The sequence below is a fragment of the Nicotiana attenuata genome, unplaced genomic scaffold (genome assembly GCF_001879085.1).
Source record: "Nicotiana attenuata strain UT unplaced genomic scaffold, NIATTr2, whole genome shotgun sequence".
In the NCBI taxonomy this organism is placed as follows: Eukaryota; Viridiplantae; Streptophyta; class Magnoliopsida; order Solanales; family Solanaceae; genus Nicotiana; species Nicotiana attenuata.
Genome location: NW_017671878.1, coordinates 156,563 through 184,247, shown reverse-complemented (window position 1 = coordinate 184,247; position 27,685 = coordinate 156,563). Strand labels below are relative to the sequence as shown.

At 41.9% G+C, this 27,685-nt stretch overlaps 2 protein-coding genes across 2 annotated transcripts; both read left to right on the top strand.

Moving 5' to 3' along the window:
* The first annotated feature begins 11,576 nt into the window (after nucleotides 1-11,576).
* On the top strand, nucleotides 11,577-14,258 carry LOC109210687 (pentatricopeptide repeat-containing protein At5g66631). The gene has a single exon (XM_019374138.1). It carries the CDS (start codon nucleotides 11,876-11,878, stop codon nucleotides 13,841-13,843), a length of 1,968 nt encoding a protein of 655 aa, XP_019229683.1. The 5' UTR covers nucleotides 11,577-11,875; the 3' UTR covers nucleotides 13,844-14,258.
* Nucleotides 14,259-15,253: 995 nt separating this feature from the next.
* On the top strand, nucleotides 15,254-17,179 carry LOC109210683 (serine/threonine receptor-like kinase NFP). Its single transcript, XM_019374134.1, has one exon. The coding sequence runs from the start codon at nucleotides 15,314-15,316 to the stop codon at nucleotides 17,144-17,146; it is 1,833 nt and encodes a 610-aa protein (XP_019229679.1). The 5' UTR covers nucleotides 15,254-15,313; the 3' UTR covers nucleotides 17,147-17,179.
* The last annotated feature ends 10,506 nt before the right edge of the window (nucleotides 17,180-27,685 follow it).

The following is a 27,685-nucleotide window of genomic DNA, read 5'->3' as shown; positions in this document are numbered from 1 at the left end:
ACCATACATAATAACAATAGATCCACTCGGGTCTCCAAACCCCCAATAGACACGACAAACGACCGGTACACACGGTCTACCACAACATTATCGCCCACCAGCGTAGAAATGTGAACAGAAGAAACAAGGGACTCGCAGGGCATATCCAAATAATGGGCAAAATAAGACGACACATAAGAGAAAGTAGAGCCAGGGTCAAATAACACAGAAGCATCCCTGTTGCAGACTGAGATAATACCTGTAATCACCGTATCTGAAGCAATCGTATCAGGCCTAGCTGGAAGTGCATAGAAGCGAGCCTAGCCACCTCCGGATCGACCTCCCCTTCTGGGGAGACCCCTAGAAGACTGTCCCCCACCCCTAGCTGGCTGGGTGGATGGTGAAGTGGCTGGGGCTGAGGCTGATGACTGACCCCTCTGCTGAGAACGACGAGGGCACTGCCTCCATAAGTGGCCCATCTCTCCACACTCATAACAACTCCCGGGTGCTGGAGACGGGGACTGATGCGAACCCCTAGCACCGGTATGACTAGCAGACGCCTCTAGCATAGAAGAATCCTGAAACGTTGGAGCACGGGACGAACCCTGGGCTGGAAGTGCACTAAGTGAAGAATGGCCCTACTGAGAACCGTGAGAACTATGGCTTGATGATGCCCCGCGATAACCTGGGCGAGCTGACTGAGCATGTCGGAACTGTTGGCCTCTGCCGTGCTAAAACTGGCCCCTCGAAGGAGTACCCTCAAAACTACCATGTCCTCGAGGCCTCTTAGCCTCCCTCTCCTCGCGCTCCTGGCGACGAACTGACTCAACCTCTCGCGCACTATCCACAACCTCCTCGAATGTAGCACCTGACACCCTCTCCCTAGTCATGAGAACCCGAAGCTGGTAGGTGAGGCCATCAACAAACCTCCTGATCCTCTCTCTCTCAGTAGCAACCAGCCAAATAGCATGTCGATCCAACTCCGAGAGCCTCATCTCATACTGGGTAACTGTCATATCCCCCTGTCGAAGCTGCTCGAACTGCCTACGCAGCTCCTCCCTACGGGACTGTGGGACATACTTCTCCAGAAATAGAGTGGAGAACTGCTGCCAAGTCAGAGGTGTCGAACCAACAGGCCTACGCCTCTCATATGCCTCCTACCATGTGAAGGCAGCTCCGGTAAACTGAAAGGTCGTGAATGCAACCCCACTGGTCTCTAGAATACCCGCAGTGCGAAGAATCCTCTGACATCTGTCTAAGAAACCCTGGGCATCCTCGCCCTCTGCACCACTGAAAGTAGGAGGCTGGAGCCTGCCAAACCGCTCCAATCGACGATGCTCGTCCTCCAGCATAACAGGAGCTACATAACCCTGAGCAGCTGCCACCGGCTGGGCTAGTGGTGCCTCCGGTGTCTGCACTCCCTGAACCACCGGATCGGGTGTGCGGGCGGCGGGAGTCTAAGAGCCTCCCCCTACCTGAGAAGTGGTTGCAGCAGTAGAAACCGCGACCACCTCTAGTACATACTGTCAATATTTGAGCCAATGTTTCCTGAAGACCCAGAATCACAATGGGCACAGCTGGTGCCTGAGCTGGTGCTGCTGGAACGTCTACCACTGGGACTTGACCCTGAACTGGGGCGGCTGGTGGATCTGCAGGTGTTGTCCCAGCTGCTGTGGGGGCTGTACCTCTGCCCCTACCACGGCCTCGGCCACGTCTTCGGCCTCTCGTGGCTCCCGCTGGTGGTACTGGTGGTCGTCCGTCCTGACCGGTAGCGCGTGTCCTCACCATCTGTGAGAGAATAGAATAACAGAAGTTTAGTACTCGGATCAATAGTTTCGCACGATAAGAATTTCAAGAATATGGAATTTTCCTAAAGGTTCTGCAGCCTCTCGAGGATAAATACAGACGTCTCTGTACCGATCCGCGAGACTCAACTAAACCTGCTCATGACTCGTGAGACCTATGTAACCTAGGCTCTGAAACCTACTTGTCACGACCCTAAACCCAACCCGTTTGCGATGGCGCCTCTCGTGAAGACAAGGCCAGCCGACACACTTCCAATTCACTTTAAGCAATTAAAATAATAACTACTACGTCTTTAATCAGAAACAAAATCCCAAAATAAGCATTTAACAGTATAATTTGCGGAAATAAAACCAACACAGCCCGACATCGGGGTGTCACTAGTCATGAGCATCTAAAATAATACTAGAAGTCTGAAGTCTAATCCACTTCTACATAACTGAATAAAAAAGAACTAAGATAGAGGGAGAATGCACTGGACTGCGAATTGCCAAGCAGCTACCTAGTAAATCTCTGAAGACCTGCTGGAACTATCAACCCTCAGGAGCAGGACCTGTATCGCCCGAATCTGCACATAGGGGTGCAGGGAGTAAAGTGAGTACTCCAACTCAGTGAGTAATAAAAATAAATGAAGACTGAACGATATAAAATCACGTAAGGCACAATATTAAGCTAAAAGAGGCTCAACACAATTAGTAAATATAATTAAGCAGTGAAATCTCATAAACATCCTTTAAACAGTTAAACAATATACAGGAAAAAAACAACTAAAAAGGTAAACATATAATAAATGCCCCTCGGGCACAGTAACAACAGAATCAGCCCCTCGGGCAATATCATAGAACAATACCAGCCCCTCGGGCTATGTCTCATATCACAATGGGTACCCGCGCTCACTAGGGGTGTACAGACTCCGGGAGAGGCCCTTTACGGCCCAAGCGCAATATCAAGCCATCTCGTGACATCATAAACAGGCTCTCGGCCTCATATCAATCTCAAGCCACCTCATGGCATACAATCTCACGCCCTCGGCCTCATTATCATAATTAGTACATCACTGTCGCGGCGTGCAGCCCGACCCAAAGTATCCTCACAATATAGGCCCTCGGCCTCAGTCAGAATCTCATAAACCCCTCGGGCAGTAGTAAAACATGAAGCTCAGCTCAAATATCTTTGAAAATATCATTTAAAGTGTTTAAAATCAGAATAGCGCAGCTGAGTTTTGAAAACAGTGAAAATATGGCATGACTGAGCCCAAGTATGAATCAAACGGTGAGGAGAATATCGTTTAAAATTCCCTAAGGGTTCAAACAGTTGGCACGAAGCCCACATATGGCATTTAGCCCAAAATATAATATATCAAACAATTAATTGTCAAATACGCAGTAAAACAGTCATTCGGGATGGACTAAGTCACAATCCGCAACGGTGCACGACCCCACGCTCGTCATCTAGTGTGTATCTCACCTCAACATAGCCGAACGCTATAAAATTCCAGGGTTTCATACCCTCAAGACAGCATTTAAAATCATTACTTACCTCAATTCGGCCCGAAATTTAGCTCGCAATGCCTTTGCCCTTTGAATCGATCTCCGGATGCTCCGAATCTACCAAAATCAGAATGTAACCATTAATTTATGCTAAAGGGACGAAGCCCACTCGAAAATAATCGAAAAACATCACAATATCCGAAATTACCAAAACCCGACCCCCGGGCCCACATCTTGGAATTCGATAAATTTTACATCTTTAGATTTCTTATCTCCCCACGATTTCATACATATAAAAAGTTCCAAAATCCGACCACAAATGGTCCTCCAAATCCTCAATCAAAGGCCTAGGTTTCTAAGCCCTAGTTTCTCAACTTTACCTTTAATTACAGCTCTAATCCATGCATTAACACCATAAAGACGAGTTTTCATAATCCAAAATATTACCTCAATGATGTCTCCTTGATTTCTCTCTTCAAAATCGTCCAAAGCTCCAAAATTCGTGTTAAAAAGTAAGAAAACCTTCTGAAAATCGCGAAGGAAATAACTTATATTTATGTCCAGACATTTCCGCATCTGCGGTCTAATATCCGCTTCTGCGGTACCGCATTTGCGGCCAATGAACCGCTTTTGTGATTCTTCACTTAACTCCGCATTTCCGCATCTGCGGTTCCATATCTGCACCTGCGCCATCGCAGGTGCGGTTCCTCCAATTGCATCTGCAGTTTTCTATCTCCCTAGCTCCCTTCCGCTTTTGTGGCTCCTCTCTCGCATATGCGGCGTCGCACCTGCGGTCCCCAATCCGCAGGTGCGGAAATACCAGAAGCAACATAATCTGCAGCTGCAACAATTCCTCAAACTCCCCGTCAACCATCCGAAATTACCCCGAGGCCCCCGGGACCTCAACCAAAATCACAAACATATCCCATAACCTTATTCAAACTTGTACCAATCTTCAAAACACCTCAAACAATATCAAAATCACCAAAACTCATCGAATTCAAGCCTAAGATTCTAAATTCTTCCGCATTCCGCTTTTGATCAAAAAGTATACCAAACCACGTCCGAATAACCTGAAATTTTGCATACACATCCCAAATGACATAATGAAACTACTGCAACTTCCGAAATTCCATTCCGACTCGATATATCAAAATCTCACCTGTCAACCGGAAAACGCCAAAAACTCAGTTTCGCCAATTCAAGCCTAAATTTACTCCGGACCTCCAAAGCACATTCTGATCACACTCCTAAGTCCCAAATCATCTCCCGAATCTATCCGAACCATTGGAACCCACATCCGATCCCTCTAACACATAAGTCAACATCCGGTTGACTTTTCCAACTTAAGCCTTCTTAAAAGAGACTAAGTGTTTCAAACCTTCTCAAAACCTTTCCGAACCCGAGCCAACCAACCCGATCACATATAAAACTGATAATTAAAGCAAATAGAAGCAGAAATGGGGAAAACAGAGCGGTAACTCATGAGACGACCGGCCGGGTCGTCACATGATTATAATTTGTGTGATGGTAGGGTTACAGTTTCGGGAGAATATGATTTTTGACTTGGAGTGGTTTATGTTTTGATCAGATAATGAACAAAATAATTCTAGACCTGTTTTAATAGCATAGCATGATTTTTCGTTTGCCTTAGCCGTTAGTGTTAAGTCATCTGCAAAAAATAAATGGGAGAAGGTAGGGCTTCTTCTTCCTATGGTGATTGGATCCCACTTACAAATGTCGACCTAATTTTCAATATACCTAGATAGCATCTCTAGACAAATGTTGAATATGTAAGGTGATAGAGGATCACCTTGCCTAATTCCTCTACTAGGTTAAAAAAAAATTGTGGTACAACCATTTACTAGGATTGCAATAGAGCTTGATGAGAAACAACTAAGAAGTAGGTTAGAGAATTTTGGTGGGAATTTGAAAAACCTAAGGGTACGATAAACAAAAGACCATTCTATACGGTCAAAGGCCTTTTCCAAGTCGATTTTTAATATCATATGGCCATGTTTGCCCTTGACCCTTTTTAGGTTACAAATTAATTCTTGGATTATTACAGCATTGTCCGAGGCTCTTCTATTTTTCATAAAGCTGGCTTGGAAGGGACTTATCAATTTTTCTAGGAATGGTTTGAGACGATTTGCAAGAATTTTGGTAATAATCTTGTAGATAGTATTACAAAGACCAATAGGTCTAAAGTTTTTAATGTTGTTAGCATTTGGCATTTTTGGGAATCAGACAAAGTTATGTCTTATTGATTTCCTTAGGAATTACCTGCGTGTTGAAAATAACATGGCAAAACTTAGTAACTGACTGACCTATGATATTCCAGTATCTCCGATAGAAAAAAGGGTGAAGTCCATCTGGCCCCAGGGCTTTGAAAGGTTTGAAGGAGAATATAGCCCTTGACCTCATTATCTAATAGAGGATTATCCAGGGATTTAAGGTCAATTGAAGTATGGCTAGAATTTGCTAACCCTAAGTCCTTCCAATGAGTACATGTATGTGAGGATGTAAAAACTTTTGTAAAGTAGTTTAAGACATGAGAAGTGATTAATTGATGATCATTGATCCAATTTCCCGCCTCATCCTTAAAATAAGTAGTTTTATTTTTTCTTCTTCTATTTGAGACAGATATGTGGAAGAACTTGGTATTCGCATCCCCATCATTTAACCACATTATTCTAGACCTCAGTTTCTAATAATCCTCTTCAATCTTGAGAATGTCATTATATTCATTATTAAGAGTACTCTCTAGATTTTGGAGGAAGGTTCTACAAGTGTAGTTCCTAGAATTTTGGATACCTTGGAGTCTTACCATTAATTTTTTTTTCTTTTTCCCATTAATCTCCAAAGGTCCTATCTTTCCAGGATTTAACACTACTAATAAAGGATTTGCTGGCCCTGAAATAGTCATTGCCAAGCCAGTTTGATTTAATAAAATTTTGAAAATCGGGGTGTTTGCACCAATAAGTCTCTAAACGAAAAGGTGGTACATGTTTATGTCTACTTCTAGGGATTAGTTCTACTAAAATAGGATTGTGGTCTGAATAGGTTTTAGGGAGATGAATTATAGAGTAGTTTGGAAATAGATCATACCATTTTTCATTTCCTAGTGCTTTATCCAATCTTTCCATAATTAGACCTTTATTTCTATGTCTATGATTTGAACAAGTGTATTTACACCCTTTATAACCTAAGTCCATTAGGTTACAATTTGAAATCTTTGATATAAGGTATTCTGCCCTATTATTGTTAATAGGTCTCCCCCCATATTTCTCGTATGAACCTAAGATATCGTTGAAACCACCCCCTATCAACCAAGGCCCATTATAATTGTTAGAGATGTTTTCTATGTTATTCCACAAAATATTCCTATATTGATAATTAGTTCTACCATAAATAGACAATAATCAAGTTTTGTGAATGGGTAATACCTCAATTGTAGCATGGATTTCCTGGTTCCTACGAACAAAATTGTGCTATGACCACCTCATGGTTCCACATAACAACCATTCCACCTGACTGCCCCTCCGCTAGAACCTCGATTAGCTCAGAAAATCTAAAATCCTCAAGCCATTGTTCATGATTAAGCATCACAGTTTCCATCAGGGTTACCATGCAGGGTCTATGAGTATCGATCATCTCCCTAAAATTTCTTCTGAAGTTGTCATTGTTCCCTCCCCGTATATTCCAAACAATAAAATTAGTTGGACGATTCATCGGATGATTTAAATTCCCGTTCACTGCCTCCCCATTCTCCCTCACCCCTCCCGGAAAGATAGGTTTCCTTCGTAGAGTTGGCACAAGTATCATGGCCCTGTTACCCACAGTTGGATCCTGTAGTGGCCTGATATCCATTGAGCACTTGTAGAGTGCTAGGGGACAGTTGAGTACGTGCCTCTTCTCCTGCATCTCCCTGAATAAAAACACCTTTACCCCGTTTAGATTTGAGAATTCTAGGACTTGCTCTAAGGCTAGGTTAAGGGGCTCTTCTACTTCTTCCTCCATTGCTACTTCTACCAGGCCTTGTTCTTGCATTGCATGTGGGTGGGGTGGTGGTGCATGAGGGTTCTCTTGGTTGAGAGGTTGTTCCTGTGGTTGATGATTGATTTCCCAAGGCATGAAGATGGGATTCAGTTGAGTTAGCATCTCTGATGGGAAGAAGGGAAGGTCTGGGAAGATATTTTGTGGTTGAATTGGGTTGAAGTGAGGTGGCATGTCCCACTGTTGTATCATTGCATGAACTAGATTGTGGTTCAATGATGGTGCTAGAGGGTGGAGGACATTGTTGAGCCAAATTCGGTTCAAGTAGTTGCTCATTGCCAGACCCATCCCCTCCGATATTAGTTGTGCTAGGTATTGAGTGTTGTGGAGGATTACTATTGCCTCCTGGCCATTGACGTGGATGCTGAACGAGACTGCATGTCTCATTAGCCCCATTTCCATCCACAAAAGTGGTTGGTAGTCTTGGGCTTGGGGAGGGGGGGGGGGGGGTTGGACATAGATCACTTGACTGTTTGCTGGTTGTGGTGGGTCTTGGGGTAGATTTTCCATGGTTGGATTTCTATGTTGCCTTAGTATTTGGATTAATCTATTCCTCCTTCTTAGAGAAAATGAGATTCTTGGCATTTTGAGTGGATTGATTGGTATTTAATGGGTTTCCAACAGGCGTGGGATTTGGGTTATCAATAAAGGGGATGGGATTGGTGGTAGAGGTAATGATTGGAGGATCTTCTTGCATGGTCTCTGAATGATCATCTTTTAGATTTATAGAGTGAATTTGAAAGGATTTGGTATCCTTGCCGTGTTCCCTTGGAATGGCCATTTGTTTATCTTTTGGTTCCTTAGAGGCCATGCGGACAACATGCTAAGGGGGTTTGATATTCTCAATTTTTAGGGAAAGATTGTTGCTTGTATGATCAATAATAGGAGGATTTGTAGTATGTTGATTAGCTTGTTTAGTGGCTTGCCGTGTAGTGTTAGTAGTCTTATTAGGGTTAATGATTTTATTGTTTATATCTAATAGCATGTCACGCTTTTTGTTGCTAGTAGAGGTAGGCACGTATGAGTCTGGTATTGCCACGTCACTCGCCAAAGAGTCCAAATGGCTAATTGCATGGGAGGTTTTAGGAGAAATATTATTTTTATTTATTTTAATTTTGTCCAAAACCATGTGCTCTTCATCTAAAATGGTGAAGTGGTTTTGGACTGGAAGAGTGGTATCATCTATGTTCTTCTTGGTCGTGATGTTCTTAGCAGGATCTTTTGATTTATATTGTAAAACTTGAGTGTCGATGTATTTACCTATGTTTGCATTGAATAGATTTACTGAGATACCTGGGCCTTGGAGCTTCTCCTTTGGGGTGTGGTTATTTTGCCGTATCGTTTGTCACATACTGTCTCTTGCCTTTGTTGAAGGTGACAATTTTTCATTCACCTTCTTGGTTCTCCTTAATTGATCTTGGTGTAGTAGTATCTGGGCAGGAGTTTGTTTTTGTATTTTGTTGGATAAACTTACACATGGTAGAGGTGTGCCCCAATCTTCCACACTTCATACATAGTAGATTTGTTTCTTCATAGTGAATATACTGCTTGTGAGTATCGATATAGATGAATGGTTGCACTGGGAGATCCAACGGAATTTACACACAGAGCCTAGCGTAGCGACCCCTCATTGTTGTTGATGTACAAACATCAATTTTTAGTAATCGACCAATAGAGTTGCCAATTTTTTCTAAAAGTTTTCCATCATAAAACTCTGTTGGTAATTGTGGCAATCTAATCCATATTGCTGAGGTAGTTAGTTTTTCGTTGGTAGCCACAAAATTTGGTTTCCATTTGATCACAGATAGATAATGACCATTTACAAACCATGGACCTTGATGAAGTGCTTCATCCATATTTTCCTTTTTTTGAATTTGATGATAAAATAGTCTTCTCCCAGATTAATTAAGGAGAAGATTTCCGTTGGTTTCAAAGCTCCTGAATTTTCTTTTTTAAGTATTGATGCATCATGCGTTTTCCAAACAGTTTGATAATGATGGAACATTGTCATGGTTCATAAATTATTTGCTTATCCTCCTCCGTAAGAGTGATCGATCTAATGCCTCGTGTGGGGGTGTGTATTAAAATTCCCAGTGCTTCTCCTTCTTCTGAAAAAGATTCTGACACCTCTATGTTGGATTGGCTAACATTTGGGGTAAATTCCATATGGTCTGAAGAAGTGACCATGTCCCTATATGACGTTTTAGCTTCTCCACCATCCTGTCGTGTTATAGATTGGGAGGTAATGTCAGGTGGTTTGGGGGTTTATTGAAGATAAAGATTCATAGGGTTGAGGGTTCATAGTAGGAGAACAGTAAATTTTGAGTAAATTTATTTATTATGTAATTTTTTCAAGTCCATATACTCTATTTTCTATCGAATCAGTGAAAACTCTCAACATTTTTTTTTTTTTGGGTAGGAGTATTCTGTCATGGATGGAGCATATTTTTGTTCCATTGCATTACATTAAAATGTACAAGAAAAGGTAAAAATAAGAGGAAATTGCTTTCTGCTTAGTAAATGAACATATTTGCGAGGAGTTAAACATATAAAATGCTTCCACCTCTAACGATAGATTATTGATTTTAGTCGGGTAAAATAGTGAGCACATGTGTTGATCTCTAATGGTAAGTAAAAAGAAAAAGAAAATTAAAAAAAGGTAAATGTTAATACTTGTAAGTTGTAACTCTCAACAGTAGCCCCCAAATTAATATATTTTGGACCATTTGTAGAACAAGATTCAAAATGAATTAATTTCTGTCCGTTACAACTGTAAGTCAGATAATAATCAAAAGAGTAAGTAATACTAATAACAAGGGGTATTAGGTAAAAAATTTACGGGGCGCCATATTTGGTCGTCGCTCGCTCCCATTTAACTTGTACCAATTTTTTTGAAAACGTTTAACTGGCACCTATGTAGTGGCATTTCATATTTTTCCGTTTTTCTGGCTTTTTATGCTTCTCTTCTTCTCCTTAGAAAAGTTTTATGGGCTATGTTGTACTTGCTGAAAAATCCAACAGGGTCTATTGTTTTCTCGTCATCTGCCGACGATCCTTTTCGTACTTCGCTAGTCGTTGTTTGCGCCATAAGAGAAGTTTAGCTTAAATGTGAAGAAATTCGAATTGAATTCGTTAGAGAGAGATAGCGCATGGTTGATGCTAATTAGGAATACCTATGGTTTAAGAAAAGAAGATAAGGTATTTACTCCAGAGTATGAAGTTAGAACTGCTTCACGTAAACTTCATACGCGATTTTAAAGTTAAATGGAAGTTATAAAGAACTTCAAATCCGACTTTTTGAAGTTAGATTGAAGTGATGGAAGAACTCGATTTTCTGAAGTTGCATTGAAACGATGTAATAACTACAGATCCGATTTTGAAGTTGCACTTTGAAGCGATAGAAAAACTTTAATTTATAATACTCTAAACTTGTAACTTCGGGGGCAAATTCTGTAATATAGTTTGAAGTGGGTAAATTTTACAAATTTTATGCAATATGGGTATGACTTTAATGATGGCCCAAAAATCAAATATATCTACACTACCCCGGGATAGGCAGTAGCTTCATCTGCATCCACAGCCCATTGCATGAAGCCCAAAAAGGATAGAACATATGCTCGATAATTTAGGGTAAAGTACACAAATAGTCCTCAAAATGCATTGTCTTGATTTTTTTCCTGCTTGAGCAAAATTTCAAATTTAACAAGTGTTGCCCCTCTCTTGCCCCATGAGCTATACTTTTAACTTTCGATCTTAAAGTTCTGCTCACGGGACAAGCAGGGTTCAAAAGTTAAATTATCGTATTTCTGCAATTTCTTAGATAATTAAAGATCGCGGCCCACAACAACTCATCCCGAATCTTTAGAATTTAGCCCTAAATAATGGGCTTAGTCCCTTTATCTACTCATCGTGAATGATAATTAAGAAATTGCCACTGTTTTAAAAGTAATCGAAGTTTAACAATTTTTTCATGTAAAGATAAAATCTAAACAAAAGCATCCTTAAAAATTTAGAGAAAATCCAGCATAATATGTTGGAGTTCGAATTTTTTACATAAGAGATTCAAGCATAATATGCTTAAATTTCATAATATGCTGGAAGTTTATTCGCAGGACTTAACAAAATAGCTGTTATTTTTCAATGTCTTTGTAAATCCAGAATATTTTTTAATTACCAATACGAAAATTAGCTAGCTTGTGTTATTTTCAGAGAATTTAGCCTTATAACGGGCTTAGTCCCTTTGTCTTGCTCTTTGTTATCTAACCACGGCCTTATCTGTTTTTCGCAAAATCGTCGAAATTCCTAAAGAGCGGTATCCAGGCACACCACCTGTTTGATATTTGTCGTAAATCGTTGAAGTTCCTAAAGAGCTGTCCACGCACACCACCTGTTTGATATTCTGTCGCGTCACTTTACCCTCGTCTCCTTCCTGGTAAAAATCCTGAACTTTCGTCCTCGTAACACCTTTCAAATTCTAGTAACTCTTCTGTTCCTTTAACTACATTCTTACCTAGCTTTTCTTAGGTTGTCATTTGCATGTAAGCTATATGTACTTCAACCGATTCTACAAAATAAACAGTACCTTCAATAATTTATCTTTGCAGTTTCGCCGTTTCTTGAGAACCCAAAATGTAAATAAAGTAGATTTGTATTTCCAGAGAGCGAGACTTATTGATTCAATCAGACTCGCTCTTCGGTCTAATTCTTCAGATAATCTTATTCCCCATCTCGAGAATCCTACTTTGGACTCTTTCGTAGTCACTAATGCACTTCAATCAGCTCCCTCTCCTGATTCAGCTCTCAGTTTGATTGAGAATCTCAAAACAATTCCCCATTTCGCGCATACCCACAACACACTTTATGCATTGGCCAAGGTTCTTGCTAAGGCGCATGAAACTGCTAAACTCCAAGCCCTTATCAATGCCATTAATTCGGGCAAGTTCATTAATGTTGCGCGTGTTAGTTATATGGATCAGATGCGATGGTATGCTATTAGTAAAGAGTTTAAGGAGGTTGTTCGTGCCTGGGACGAGTGGAGGATAACCCTTCAAAAGCATCCGTGTACTGAGTCTTATAACATTGTAATGGGACTATGTGTTCAGTTGGGTAAGGACAGTGATGCTGTGAGGGTATTCCATAGAATGATCGAAGAAGGGGCACTTCCTAATTGTAGGACGTACACTATTCTAATTGAGCATCTTGTTAGATCGAGAAAGTTGGATTCAGCCATTGAGCTTTTCCACATGTTGCCTCATGTTAGGATGAAACGGACATTAAAGCAGTATTCTGTTCTAGTGGAAGCATTCAGTATTGCCAATCAATTAGATGTTGTCAAAATTTTGCTTGATCAGATGAAGAGTGATGGAATATTGCCTGGTGAAGCTATGCTTTGGTCATTCCAGCAGATGCAGGATGCTGGTTATGATGCTGAGACAAATGAATTGCTAAGGGACATGTTACCGGATGGGAGGATTAAGAAGATAGGTTACTCTATGGACAGTAGTGAAGACGATAATGATGATGAAGATGAAGATAAAGAGAGTGACTGTGACCATACTAATGTTGTGGATCAACCTCACCTGAAGCCATGGTTGGATCCAGCTTCTTTAGCTAATGCTTTGCGGAAATGGGGAGCTGAGGAGGTGTCAGCATTGGAGGATGCAAAATTAGTTTGGACGACTAGGTTGGTTTGCAAGATGATCAGGAGCTTCAAGTCAGCAGAAACAGCTTGGCAATTCTTCTGCTGGGTTGCTTGTCAGCCAGGATTCAATCATGATATATACACAATTTCAAGAATGATCACAAGATTAGCTCGCCAAGGATGTGTCGATTTGGTTGATCAACTTTTGTCCAAGGTTGAAAGAGAGGGCATTCAATTGTCATTCAGCACGGTTCAGTTAATTATAGATTTTTATGGGATTTCTGGTAATGGGGATCCCGCCCTTAGGGTTTTCAATAGCATTAAAACGATCTGTGGTCCGATATCTAAAAGCAGTCAGCTGCTTCTGTACTCATCTCTTCTAAGGACTTTGGTAAAATGTAATATGAACCCGGACGCCTTAAATATTCTCGAAGAAATGAGTTTACTCGGAATTGTTCCAGATTTGCAAACATATTCTGGACTAATGAACCATTTTGCGCTTCATGGAGATATAAAAACTGTGCAGAGGCTTTTTGGGATGGTCAGGCAGAGCGGTATAGAGCCTGATGCTTATATGTATAAAGTTCTCATCCATGCTTATTGCAAATGTGGAAGAGCTGCTCTTGCACTCAGGGTTTTTGAGGACATGAGGAACTCGAGGTTGTTGCCTGATGCTAACACCAAACAATTGCTTGTCAAGAGTCTCTGGAAGGAAGGCAAGCTACGAGAAGCTGCTTCTGTAGAAGAGAGAACCGAGGAAATAAGTGATGCTCTTCCCCTTGCTTTGCCTGGACATATGTTTACAGTGAGCTCTGCAGATCTTTCAAGAGTCTATAACATTTACTCCAAAAGTTTCCAGTCGACATGTAGTTGAAGGACTTTGTCATTGATCAGGATATAGAGATGTAGTGCTTTTCCAGGTCAATAAGCGTCTTCCTTCATATTTCAGGTCAACATCATCAACATCAAGCCTCATTAAGGAGGTCTGGTTATATGTTTATAGCATTTTAATTATGTTGATCAGAAATGAAAGCTTGATCTTTGTAATACTGTTGCTGAAAATCACGAACGATCAACCAGCCTTTTACTTGGCATCTGACCAAAACTCCTAGTTGTCGATAATGTTGCTGTTTACTTATATGTGGTGATATCGCAAATCACCTATTTGCTAGGGTTTAGTTTCTATCTTGTATTTCTACTTTGTAATCAAGATATACTCGTGATATATGTTTTATCAGAGCGTAGAGCTTTTGCTTTTTCGTACGCTCTCAGATTTTCGTACGTCCACACATGATGGATGCCCATTTTTCTGCCTCTAATGCTTTTTTTTTTCTTCTGCCTCTAAGACATAAATTATAGTTCTTGGGTTTTTACCTTATTTCCATGTAAAATTAGTTTTCTAGATTCTCAATATTTTTATCCTGGAAACTAAGCAGCCCTCAGTCCCTCATATCATTTCAGTGGGAAGGGCAGAAATCTTGTCAATAGAGGACCCTTCAGTTGGTATTTGAAGAAATTTTTAGTAGAAAAGATTGATAATAACGGCCAAGTGTTGGTTAAAATAATGATATTAAAGAGTTAATTGCGAAGATGGGAGAAGGCATTTTCCTCCTTTTAGTGAAAAGTGTTTTCTTTGGAACATATTTTTTAGCAATCAAGCACCAGAAGACGACTTATTTCCTGAAAATATTCACCGAAAACTATTCTTCGTCATACCAAATACACCTGGAATATCTCCAAGTAACTGACAATTGAAATATCTCCAAGAAATTGACAATTGGAATTTTTGCTTGCGTTATTATGTCCCTTTCTCCTAAGTAAGAGAGTGACACAGGCTCGACTTGCATGTGTTAAGCATATACCTAGGCTCCTAGCATCTATAACCACCTCTAAGACTTCATGCGTATCTCTAATTTTTTATTCTTAGTTGTTTACTTTCTGAACTTTGATAGGAAGGGGGAATCCGTGCCGTCTGGATTTGGTTCTAGCATTAATCTAATAGCTGAAGCTTCCATAGAAAAGGTTTGAAAGGGAATGTCATAGTCAAGGAGAAAGTAATGATTATATATACAAATGATTTCCTTTTGCTTGTTGAGAATATTTTATGAAACATTGTTGCATAGTGACAGAGACAGCTGCATAGAATATGAGAGTAGGCAGAGAAGACGAGGGTATCTCACAGACAAAGCTACAAACAAGGTCTCCTAGACAATATTATATCCTTCCAAACTTCAAGAATTTCTGTAGCTTTCAGATTAACGTTTCATAAATCCCTAAAATCAACTCTTGCTAGAGCTACCAAATAAACTTTCTAGTTGGTGCCTTGCTATCTAAGCTTGCAGCAATGGGAGTTCCTCTTGTCTCCTTGTTTTACAACTTTTTCCTCTTTCTCGTACTGTCATCCTCTAACATAACTGCTCAAACATCTAGTACAGACACAGACTTTTCGTGCTCGATAAACTCTTCCTTGTCTTGTGATACTTATGTCACATATCGTGCTCGTCCACCAAATTATTTTGATGTGGGAAGTATCTCCGATCTTCTTGAAGTAAGTCGTTTAAGTATAGCTAAGGCCACAGGTCTAGTCTCAGAGGATACCGAGCTATTCCCTGACCAGCTTTTACTCGTACCTGTTAAGTGCGACTGCAATGGTTCTCATTATTTCTCCAATGTCACCTATCAGATCAAGAAAGGTGAGAGCTTTTATTCAGCTTCAGTAGGAGCTTTTGAGAACCTTACTGACTATCATGTGGTGCAAGATATGAATCCAACACTAGATCCTACCAACTTGACAGTTGGGGTGGAAGCTGTTTTTCCTTTGCGTTGCAAATGCCCTGCACATTCTGATCTCGAAAAGGGACTTCAGTACCTTGTTACTTATGTGTGGCAGCCTTGGGATGATATATTGCCTGTAAGCAATATGTTTGGAGCATCTGCAGCTGACATTCTGGCCGCAAACAATAACAGAAATTTCACTGCTGCAATATGTCTTCCTGTCTTGATACCGGTAAAATTTCCTATTATTCTGCAATCTTATCCCTCTCCTACGAGCAGTAGTAAATCCAAACGTGGATGGATCCTCATTGCTGTTTTAAGTAGTATGGGGTTTCTTGTAGTTTTCTCATTGTGCTTGATGGTATACATGCGTCTTTTACATGAGAAGAGGAGAACATTAGCCCGTAATACTTCTACTCTGGAATCTTCTGATCTTATTCAGACCAAGAAAGCCTCCAAAAATGAAATTGTGGAGCATAAGACCATTCAAGATAAGCTTCTTCCTGGAGTTTCTGGCTATATTGGAAAGCCAATAATGTATGACCTGAAGATCATCATGGAGGCGACGAGGAACTTCAATGAAAGATACAGTATAGGAGGATCAGTCTACAAGGCCGCGATCAACGACCAGGTTGTAGCTGTCAAAAGAACTAACCGAGCCTCAGAGGAATTGATGATACTTCAGAAACTAAATCATGCAAATCTGGTGAAACTAATGGGCGTTTCATCAGACAATCACGGGAATTTCTTTTTGGTTTATGAATATGCTGAAAATGGCTCACTAGATAAGAGGTTGTTTCCCGAATCATCTGCTTCTGGCTCAGTGGTAATGCTCGGTTGGAGCCAAAGGTTACATATAGCATTGGATGTTGCAAATGCTCTGCAATACTTGCATGAACATAGTCAACCTAGCATTGTTCATAATGATATCCGAACGAGTAACATACTTCTTGATTCAAGGTTTAAAGCCAAAATTGCAAGTTTCTCTACAGCCACACATGCTACCAACTCAATGATGTTGAAAGTCGACGTGTTTGCTTTTGGGCTTGTGCTTTTGGAGTTGCTTTCAGGAAAGACAGCAATGGAGTCAAAAGATAATGATGAGATTCTGATGCTGAAAGAAATTAAGGGAATCTTAGAAGTTGAAGATAACAGTGAGGAGAAATTTAGAAGGTGGATGGATCCCAAGCTGAGCTTTTACCCTGTTGACGATGCTCTAAGCTTGGCTGCCTTGGCGAAGGCGTGCATATCCGAGAAATCAACAGAAAGGCCTAAAATGACAGATATTGTCTTCAACCTCAGTTTTCTTACTCAATCATCTTTTGAAATGTATGGAAGGTATTCAACTTCAGGTGAAGCTGAGGCGGCTTTTCAGATCGTCAGTCCAGTAATAGCTCGTTGACTTACAGATGCAGAGTATATGTAGCCAAGAATGTTGTCAGTTCATCTCAAATTTGTAACATATTCTGGATTATAAAGCAAGAGGAATTATAAGCTCTCTCCAGAATATATTGCAAATTCGAGTTCTCATGTGCAGTTATTCCCTCTAGTTCTCTTGCAGCTATAACGCAGTTGCTATTGTAAATTCTTGTGTAGGATGCTTTGCTAAACCACTCAGCTTTGGAATAAGTGAAGAGTAATTTGATATGTATTTCCATCTTTCACCCTCCAAAACAAGAAGAAAAACTATATTTCTGACAGATGTTAAAAACTCGTTCTTATTTATATCAAACTTGTTCTTTTTATATCTGGGATCTAAACGATACAAGTTTATTTTGTAAACTAGTTCTCTAATTTTTTGCATCCATCTGTATTTGATCAAGGTTGATGTTATTTTTCCCGACCAGTGTTTCCAGGTCGAGTCCCATATATATATGTGCGAAATGAAGTATAGATAATATGCTATATATGCATTTTAGAGCCAACTCTATCAACTCAGAACCCACGACGTCTAAATTCTGAATCCATTAAAAATAACCACTTTGCCCCTCCTTATTTCAGTCAGAAGAATCCCAAATGGCCAAATGTATAAGAAATCTGTCCTCAAATTAACCTGACTAGCTTCAAGGTACTCAGGTGCGAAGAAATTCTTTTCCACCCTGGATAAACCTTTTAGATTAATCTTTGTTCCTGGCCGTTCCAGCCAGAGACAAATATAGGACGGGTTCTAAATCTAATACCTTCGGCTTGAACTATGTTTACTAACGCCAAAAAAATAAATAAAAAAATAAAAAATAAAAAAAATAAAAATAAAAAGGTGAGATCGTGCTTATTCCAGACCTATTGACTCTAGATCCTGGATTTCCCTATTTTCAGTTCCAGCTCTGAGCGTCTGGATATTCATTCTTGGAGAGCTACATCTTTAGAAGTCTATGTTCTACATAAACTAAAAAATAAGAGCATCTATGAACCACCTAGAACATATACTTTTGTAGAGTTGTTCAGAAGTTGTGACAAAAAATTCCTACTTCAAAATTATACCATTCAGATGTTAAGGAGTGGATTCCTCTCCATCTTATTATAGATTCATCAGTGTATTACACATACTACAACGACATGCACTTGCATCCAAATTGTATTGAGTTGGGCATGTCCACCTCACATATAGCTCTTGAGGAAGTTCGATTTGATGTCCTTTTTGATACTTTCTTAATATACCGACCACCACACAAGGCGGTTTTAATTGAAAACTTAACAACAATGTCATGCCCCAAACCTGAAAAAGCGTGGCCGGCACTCGGTGCCATACTCAGCCCGAGTGTACAACTCTATAACTGTGAACTCTGGAGGGCTAACCATCAACTTAGGCCGAAGAGGCCATATTCTGAATCGTCTGAACATAACGTCTACAACCAACCATACCAAACTAAACATCTACATATGGCTGGTAAAACCACAATACTGATATAAAAAATGTACAGCACTCGTCTCCAAGACTCTAGGGATAACTGAACTGTATCATGGTCGGGACAGGGCCTCGACCTACCCATCAAACCTGTATATATAAAATGAACTCCAAGGTATAGACCTGGTAACTCCAACGAAGTGGAGACTACCAACCAAGCTGATGTTTGATTTTGTATACTAGGAAGGTCTATCCAGCTGTCTATCAGGACCTGCAGGCATGAAATGCAGCGTCCCCAGCAAAAGGGACGTTAGTACGAAATAATGTACCGAGTTTGTAAGGCAACAGAATAACTGACAGCTGAAACTGAACTGATAATATAATAACTTAAAGTACCTGGGAGTCAAAAATAATTTGAAAATATGCTTACCTGCTGATACTTACTCATCTCTCTCAATATAGTAAGTAAAATAGTTGTTCGGCCCTATAAGGCTCGGTATGTGTAACTGCTCTACCGTAGTAGGCTCGCTTATAGGCGCTCGACCATACTAGGCTCTGTATCTCAGCCATTTCGGGCTTGCTCATAGGTGCTCGGCCATAGTAGGCTCGGTATATAACTTACCATCTGATCTGAGGTTGCCCAATAGGGCCTTAATTAAGGAAATTAAGGAAATGTTTAGCCTTAACATTCCTTAACTCTGTTGAGTCCTTAATACCTTCCAAGCAATTCTTCAAACAACTCAACTCAATCTACCATAGCATAAGGAGATTCAAAATCAGTGCTGAGTAAAGGCTAAGTCCGTAACTTAAACTAGTAGCTCGTTTACGTAAATTTGGGCAGTATCTCCCCTGTAACAAGGCCCTCGTCCAATACCATATACCATCAACAAGATCACAACACTAACAGCATGTATGAATAATTTTCCAACCTTATCTCCATCACAATATACCACAAAATATCCCACACACCCTAATCACTTCATATATAAAACGACAACCAAAGCAGTGCCAAACAACCTAAAAAATATAACGACGAACGATCAGCCCACCATTCTGTCATTATGTGGCATTTCTCCACTCCTTTTCTCCTCCAAAACTCCGTAAAACATCAGCACAAGAGGCCAACATGAGTGGATTATAAAACAGTCCACTAAAAGTGAAATAAATCGAACTCACGGCTTTCGATCACCGTCCCGTGAGTTCTAACTATTAGGAAACAAATTTATCAACCTTCCTTGACATTTAAATGCTTAAATACATAAATTAGAAGTTTTCTTAACTATAAAGTACCTTCCGAAACTCATACTACAAATTAAAAAAGAGGTGATATAGCGATACTTACATCGTAGGGATCGTTCTAATGTTATCGCTCCTTGATTTTGTACCCGGGATGTTAATATTCTTTGGAACCCTTGTAGAGAGCGTAAGGGTAAGTTTTTGGTGGTTCTCTAGTCGTGTTCTATGAAATATGAAGATAAAGACGATTTAAAACCCTATATATATCAACTTTTGAAAAGTCAAAGAGGTGCTAGCTTGGCACCCTAGCATTGGCCTTTCTTCCGACGCTTATATCTTTTTATTTGGGCGTCATATGAATGAATGGTTAAGATCATTAGAAACTACATTCCAAGACCTTCAATTTGGTATATAATATGTCCCAAAAAGACCTCATATAACACACAAAATGTATTGCTCAAAAAGCATTAGTGACACACCTACTTGTCACCTATGCAGCCTGCATAGTCTCGCAAAACTGCAGATATCTCTCTACTCCTATGTTGTACCGACGAACGGTTTAATGCATTAGAAACTAGAATCGTAGATCATCAATTAGGTAGGTAGAAGTAACGATTAGGTAGAAGTAACGATTAGGTAGGTAGAAGTAACGACCCGCCCGGTCGTTTCGATAGCTGTAGCCCCGCTACCTTATTTTCTACTTCTTTAGTGTTCTACAGCTGTAGTTTAACTTACCGGGTTAGTTGGTTCAGGTCCGGAGTGATTTCGGAATGAACTGAGACACTTAGTCTCTTATTTGAAAGCTTAAGTTGGAAAAGTTGACCGGATATTGACTTATGTGTAAACGACCTCGGATTTGAATTTTGATGGTTCCGTTAGCTCTGTTAGGTAATTTTGGACTTAGGAGCGTGTCCGAATTGTGTTTTGGAGGTCCGTAGTATAACTTGGCTTAAATTGTCGAAAGATTAGAATTTTGGAAAGTTTGACCGGGAGTGAACTTTTTGATATCGGGGTCGGATTGGATTTCCGGAAGTGTGACTAGGTTCGAGGTGTCATTTATGACTTGTGTACAAAATTTGAGGTCAATCGAACGTGATTTGATAGGTTTTGACGTCGTGAATTTGGAAGTTTAGAAGTTCCTTAGGCTTCAATCCGGGTGTAATTGGGTGTTTTGATGTTGTTTTGAGTGATTCGAAGGTTCGACTGAGTTCACATGGAGTTATATGACTTGTTGGCATGTTTGGTTGAGGTACTGGGGGCCTCGGGTGGAATTCGAGAGGTTTCAGACTTGGTTTTGGAATTGAATGAGCAGCTGAAGTGTTGCTGTTGCTGGTGTAATCGCACTTGCGGAGTGGGAACCGTAGGTACGAGTCCGCAGAAGCGAAGAAGGAGACGCAGATGCACCCTAGAAGGAGCTGGGTAGAAGCCGCAGGTGCGAAGACTTTCCCGCACCTGCGAGGGTCGCAAATGCGGGTAGCTGGGCGCAGGTGCGTTGGATGGCCGCAGGTGCGATGGACTCCCGCACCTACAATAGGCGCAGATGCGGTCATGAAGCTCTGGAGCGAAGTCAAGGATTTTAAGTGAAATCTGCACCCGCCATGGAATTTCTGCAGGTGTGGCGTCACAGAAGCGACAAGAGGTCCACAGGTGTGGTATTTCTGGGAAGAAAGACATCAACTCGAGGGTTGGACTTCCATTTTCGATTTTTGGACTTGAGAAGCTCGGGAGAGAGGCAATTTTTTGAGGATTTTCAAGGAAAATGTTGGGGTAAGTGATTCTAACCCGGATTGGTCTAAATTTCGTGAATCTATGGCTTTCTTCATCTTCTGATTAAATATTAGAGTTGGGAATTTGGGGGTTTAGGGCTTGAAAATTGGAGAGTGAATTTTGGGGTTTTGGATGACCAAATGGTGTCGGATTTTGATAAATTTAGTATCGATAGACTCGTGAGTGAATGGGAGCTATTACGTGCAAACAATGGAAATTCAATAATAAGAGTCTGATCTTCTCGCTTAAGAATATGCTAGGGTTTTGTGACCTTTATCGAATTTTGATACGTGGGCCCGGGGGCCGGGTTGAGCCAATTTTGGATTTTGAGGTCTAATTTAGTAGTTTTCTTGTGGAATTGATCCCTTTAGCCTATATTAATTGTATTGTACTGTTTGTGGCTAGATTCGGGACATTCGGAGACCGACTCGCGAGGCAAGGGCATTTTGGAGTAGAGTTTCCCTCGGATTGAGGTAAGTAACAGTTATAAATCTGGTCCTGAGGGTATGAAAGCCCGGATTTTGTGTCGTGTGACTTTTTTGAAGGTGACGCACATGCTAGGTGACGAGCATGTGGGCGTGCACCGAAGGGATTGTGACTTGGTCCGTCCCGTGAGACTGTAGAATCGAATAGCTTACTGCTTACTACATGTTCCCTCTATTTTTATGGAAATTGATTGCACTTCATGTTAGAAATAATGTTTAGGCCTTATGATATCACTGTTGGGACCCGTTGAGGTCGTGTGCTTGTTGAATTAACTGCTATTTGCTATTTTTTTCTCAGTCATGATATTACTTGTGTATCACACCTCCGTCCCTTCTTATTTATTATTGATATATGTTATTATCTCTGTTTGGGCTGAATTATATGCTTTCTAAGAGCCCGAGGGACTGGAGAGGTTGGTGAATGAGATAGGGCCTGAGTGTCGAGCTGTGAGCTATGTAAGTGTATATGGATTGGGTTGCATGCCGCACGAGCCTCAGGGCTATATATGTATATGTTGGATCGGGTTGCACACCATGATGAGCCTCAGTGCTATATATGTATATTTGGATCAGGTTGCACACCGCAACGAGCCTTATGGCTGTTTATATATTGGATCTGGTTGCACGCCGCAGTGATTTAGCGCTTGGGCTGAAGGAGACCCTCCAGAGTCGGCACACCCCTAGTGAGCGTAGGTACCTATTGAGTGTGAGTACTGAGGGCTGAGAATCGAGTGATTGAGCTGTTGAGATGAGTTGGGTGACTATTGTCGTGATAGGCTGTACTTGCTTTCAGTTATTGTTGGACTTAGTTGTTATCTGTCCTTGTTGTGCAAATTTCTGGAAGACTTGATATCTGGTTTACTTGAGCACGAACTAATTTGACCTAAACTGCTAGATTCGAAAGCATGTCTATACTTTATTGTAATTTACTGAAATAAACTGTATTTGCATAGCTCGTCACTACTTCTCAGTTCCTTATTAGTTTCTGTTAGTTACTGAGTTGGAAGTACTCACGTTACTCCCTGCACCTTGTGTGCAGATTAGACCGGTCGCGGAGGTCGTTGAGTTCGTGCGCAGTCGACTATCAGAGACATACGAGGTAGCTGCCGGCATCCACAGTCCTTGTATCTCCTTCCATTGTTATCTTTTCTTTCTGTTTTCGGCATTTGGCAGACTATTATAAACTCTGATTCTAGACTAATTGTAGTTGCTCATGACTTAGTGGCACCCCGATGTCGTGCTGTCTTTTCCGCATTTTATTTTGAGTTTAACTCTTTTTATGAAATCTCTATTATGAAAAAGCTTTGACTTATCTTTTACTGAAATATCGAAGTGTTTTGAAAAGTGTCGGCTTGCCTAGTACCAAGATAGGCGCCATCACGATAGGTTAGAGTTTTGGGTCGTGACAAGTTGGTATCAGAGCCTAGGTTACATAGGTCTCACGAGTCATGAGCAGGTTTAGTAGAGTCTTGCGGATCGACATGGAGACGTTTGTACTTATCTTTGAGAGGAAGCGGAACCCTTAGGAAACTTCACATTCTTGAATTCTTATCGCGCAAACCTGTTGATTCTGGTAATTAAACTTCTGTTATTCTATTCTCTCACGGATGGTGAGGACACGCGGTACTGGTCAGGACGGACAGCCACCAGTACCACCAGTCAGGGCCGCGAGAGGTCGAGATCGCGGTAGAGGCCGTGGTAGGGGCAGGGGTGAAGCCCGCACAGCAGCTAGGGCATCACCTGCAGATCCACAACTGTCCCAGTTCAGGATCAGGTCCCGGTTGTAGATGTACCAGCGGGACCAGCTCAGGCACCAGCTGTCCCATTGTTATTCAAGGCCATCAGGAGGTCTTGGCTCAGATCTTGACCGTGTGCACCAGTCTTGCTCAGGCGGTCTATGTTCCGAGCGTAGCAACTACTTCTCAAGCCGGGGGAGGTGCTCAGACTCCCGCCGCCCACACACCCGAGCAAGTGATGTAGGGACTTCAGACACTAGGGGTACCACTAGCCCAGTCAGTTGCAACTGCTCAGGACTATGTGGTTCTAGTCGTGCCTGATGATGAGAAACGTTGATTGGAGAGGTTTGGGAGGCTCCAGCCTCCGACTTTCAGCGGTGCAGAGGGCGAGGATGCCCAGGGTTTCTTGGACAGATGTCAGAGGATCCTCTGTACAACGGGTATTCTAGAGACCAGTGGGGTCTCGTTCACCACTTTTTTGTTCACTGGAGCTGCTTTCACTTGATGGGAGGCTTATGAGAGGCGTATGCCGGTTGGTGCAGCGCCACTTACATGGAAGAAGTTCTCTGTTCTCTTCTTGGAGAAGTATGTGCCGCAGTCCCGGAGAGAGGAGCTGCGTAGATAGTTCGAGCAGTTACATCAGGATTATAAGACTGTGACACAATACGAGATGAAATTTTCTGAGTTAGCCCGTCATTCTATTTGGTTGGTTCCCACAGACAGAGAGAGGATCAAGAAGTTCGTTGACGGCCTCACATTCCAGCTGAGGGTGCTTATGACTAGAGAGAGGGTGACGGGTGCTACGTTTGAGGAGGTAGTTGGCATTGCTCGGGAGATAGAGTCTGTCCGCCACCAGGAGCGGGTTGAGAGGGAGGCCAAGAGGCCTCATGGATCAGGTAGTTTTGGTGGTGTTCCTTCCGGAGGTCAGTTTCACCATGGCAGGAGTCGCCCCTTCAGGCATGCTCACATGGCTCGTCCAGTTCATCGTGGTGCATCATCTTGCCATGGTTCTCACAGTTCTCACCATGGCCACTCATCTCTTAGTGCCCTTCCAGCTTAGAGTTTATCCCGTGCTCCATCGGTTCAGGGCTCCTCTATGCCAGGTCCTTCTACCAGTTATCCTGGTGCTCGGGGCTCCCTTCAGTCCCCACCACCAGCACCGGGGAGTTGCTACAAGTGTGGAGAGTTTGGTCATATCAGGAGGCAGTGTCCCCGTCTAGTGGGAGGTCCAGCTCAGCAGCAGAGGGGTCAGCCTTCGACTTCAGCATAGTTACTTCGCCACCCACTCAGCCAGCTCGGGGTGGAGCTCAGTCAGCTAGAGGTCTCCCTAGAGAGAGAGGACGATCAGGTGGTGGTCAGACCCGTTTCTATGCACTCCTTGCCAGACCAGATGCTATTGCTTCAGACACAGTGATCACAGGTATTGTCTCAGTATGTCACCGAGATGCTTTTGTATTATTTGACCCTGGTTCCACCTATTCATATGTATCCTCATATTTTTCTCATTATCTAGATATTCCCCTTGAGTCTTTAGCTTCATCTGTTCATGTATCTACTCCGGTGGGCAATACTGTTATTATGGATCGAGTATATCGGTCGTGTGTAGTGACTATTGGGGGATTGGAGACTAGAGTTGACCTTTTGCTACTTAATATGGTTGATTTTTGATGTGATATTAGCATGGTTTGGTTGTCTCCCTGTCATGCTATTTTAGACTGCCATGCTAAGACCGTAATATTGGCGATGCCGGGGTTGCCTCGAATCGAGTGGCGAGGTTCTTTAGATAATGTCCCCAGTAGAGTGATTTCATACTTGAAGGCCCAGCGGATGGTTGGGAAGGGTTGTTTATCTTACTTGGCTTTTGTGAGGGACGTTGGTGCTGAGACCCCTACAATTGATTCTGTTCCGGTGGTGCGAGATTTTTCGGATGTGTTTCCTACAGACCTGTCGGGCATGCCGCCGGACAGGGATATCGACTTCGGTATTGATTTGGTGTAGGGCACTCAGCCCATTTCTATTCCTCCGTACCGTATGGCAATGGCTGAGTTGAAGGAGTTGAAAGAGCAGCTTTAGGAACTCCTTGAGAAGGGGTTTATTAGGCCTAGTGTGTCACCTGGGGGTGCACCGGTTCTGTTCGTGAAGAAGAAGGATGGCACTAAAAGAATGTACATTGATTATAGGCAGTTGAACAAAGTCACAATCAAGAACAAGTATCCCTTGCCTCATATTGATGATCTATTTGACCAGCTTCAGGGAGCGAGGGTGTTCTCCAAGATCGATTTGAGGTCAGGGTATCACCAGTATAAGATTTGGGACTCGGATATTCTTAAGACAGCTTTCAGGACCCGTTATGGTAAATATGAGTTCCTATGATGTCTTTTGGGCTGACCAATGCCCCAACAATGTTCATGCATTTGATGAACAACATATTTCAGCCATATCTCGACTCGTTTGTTATTATATTCATTGATGATATCCTGGTGTACTCTCGTAGCCAGGAGGAGCATGCCCAACATTTGCGGATTGTGCTGCAGCGGTTGAGGGAGAAGATGTTTTATGCTAAGTTCTCCAAGTGTGAGTTCTGACTCACTTCACTGGCATTCTTGGGCATGTGGTGTCAAGTGAGGGTATTCAGGTTGACCCGAAAAAGATAGAGGCGGTTAAGAGTTGGCCCAAGCCGTCCTCAGCTACAGAGATTCGAAGCTTTCTTGGTTTGGTTGGTTACTACCATTGGTTCATGTAGGGTTTCTCATCTATTGAATCGCCCTTGACCAAATTGACCCAAAAGGGTGCTCCTTTCAGGTGGTCGGATGAGTGTGAGGCGAGCTTTCAGAAGCTCAAGACTGCCTTGACCACAACTCCAGTTCTGGTCTACCATTAGCTTCTGGTTCCTATACAGTACATTGTGATGCTTCTCGGATCAGTATTGGTGTGTTTTGATGAATGAGGGTAGAGTGATTGTTTATTCTTCGCGGCAGTTGAAGCCCAATGAGAAGAACTACCCTGTTCATGATTTGGAGTTGGCTACCATTGTTCATGTGTTGAAGATTTGGAGGCACTATCTCTATGGTGTGTCTTGTGAGGTGTTTATTGATCATCGTAGCATCCAGCACTTGTTCAAGCAGAATGATCTCAATTTGAGGCAGCGGAGGTGGTTGGAGCTACTAAATGACTATGATATTACTATTCTGTATCATCCGGGAAAGGCCAATGTGGTAGCCGATGCCTTGAGTAGGATGGCAGTAAGTGTGGGCAGTCTTGTATTTATTCCTGTTGGGGAGAGACCTCTTGCAGTTGATATTCAGGCTTTGGCCAACCAACTCGTGAGATTGGTTATTTTGGAGCTCAGTGGGTTCTAGCTTGTGTGGTTTTTAGGTCTTCCTTATTTGATCGCATCAGAGAGCGCCAGTAAGATGATTCTCATCCGTCTGTCCTCAAGGACAGAGTTCAGCACGGAGATGCCAGAGATGTGACTATTGGAGATGATGCAGGGTCGAATATGTGTGCCCAATGTAGATGGGCTACGAGAGTTGATTCTTGAGGAAGCCCAAAACACACAGTATTCCATTCATCCGGGTGATGCGAAGATGTACCAAGATTTGAGACAACACTATTGGTAGAGAAGAATGAAGAAAGATATAGTTGGGTTTGAATCTCGGTGTCTCAACTGTCAGCAGGTAAAATATGAGCATTAGATACCAGGTGGCTTGCTTCAAAAGATAGAGATTCTAGAGTGGAAGTGGGAGCGGATCACCATGGATTTTGTAGTTGGGCTCCCACGAACTTTTATGAAGTTCGATGCTATTTGGGTGATTGTGGATCGGCTGACCAAGTCTGTGCACTTCGTTCCTATGAGTACTACCTACTCTTGA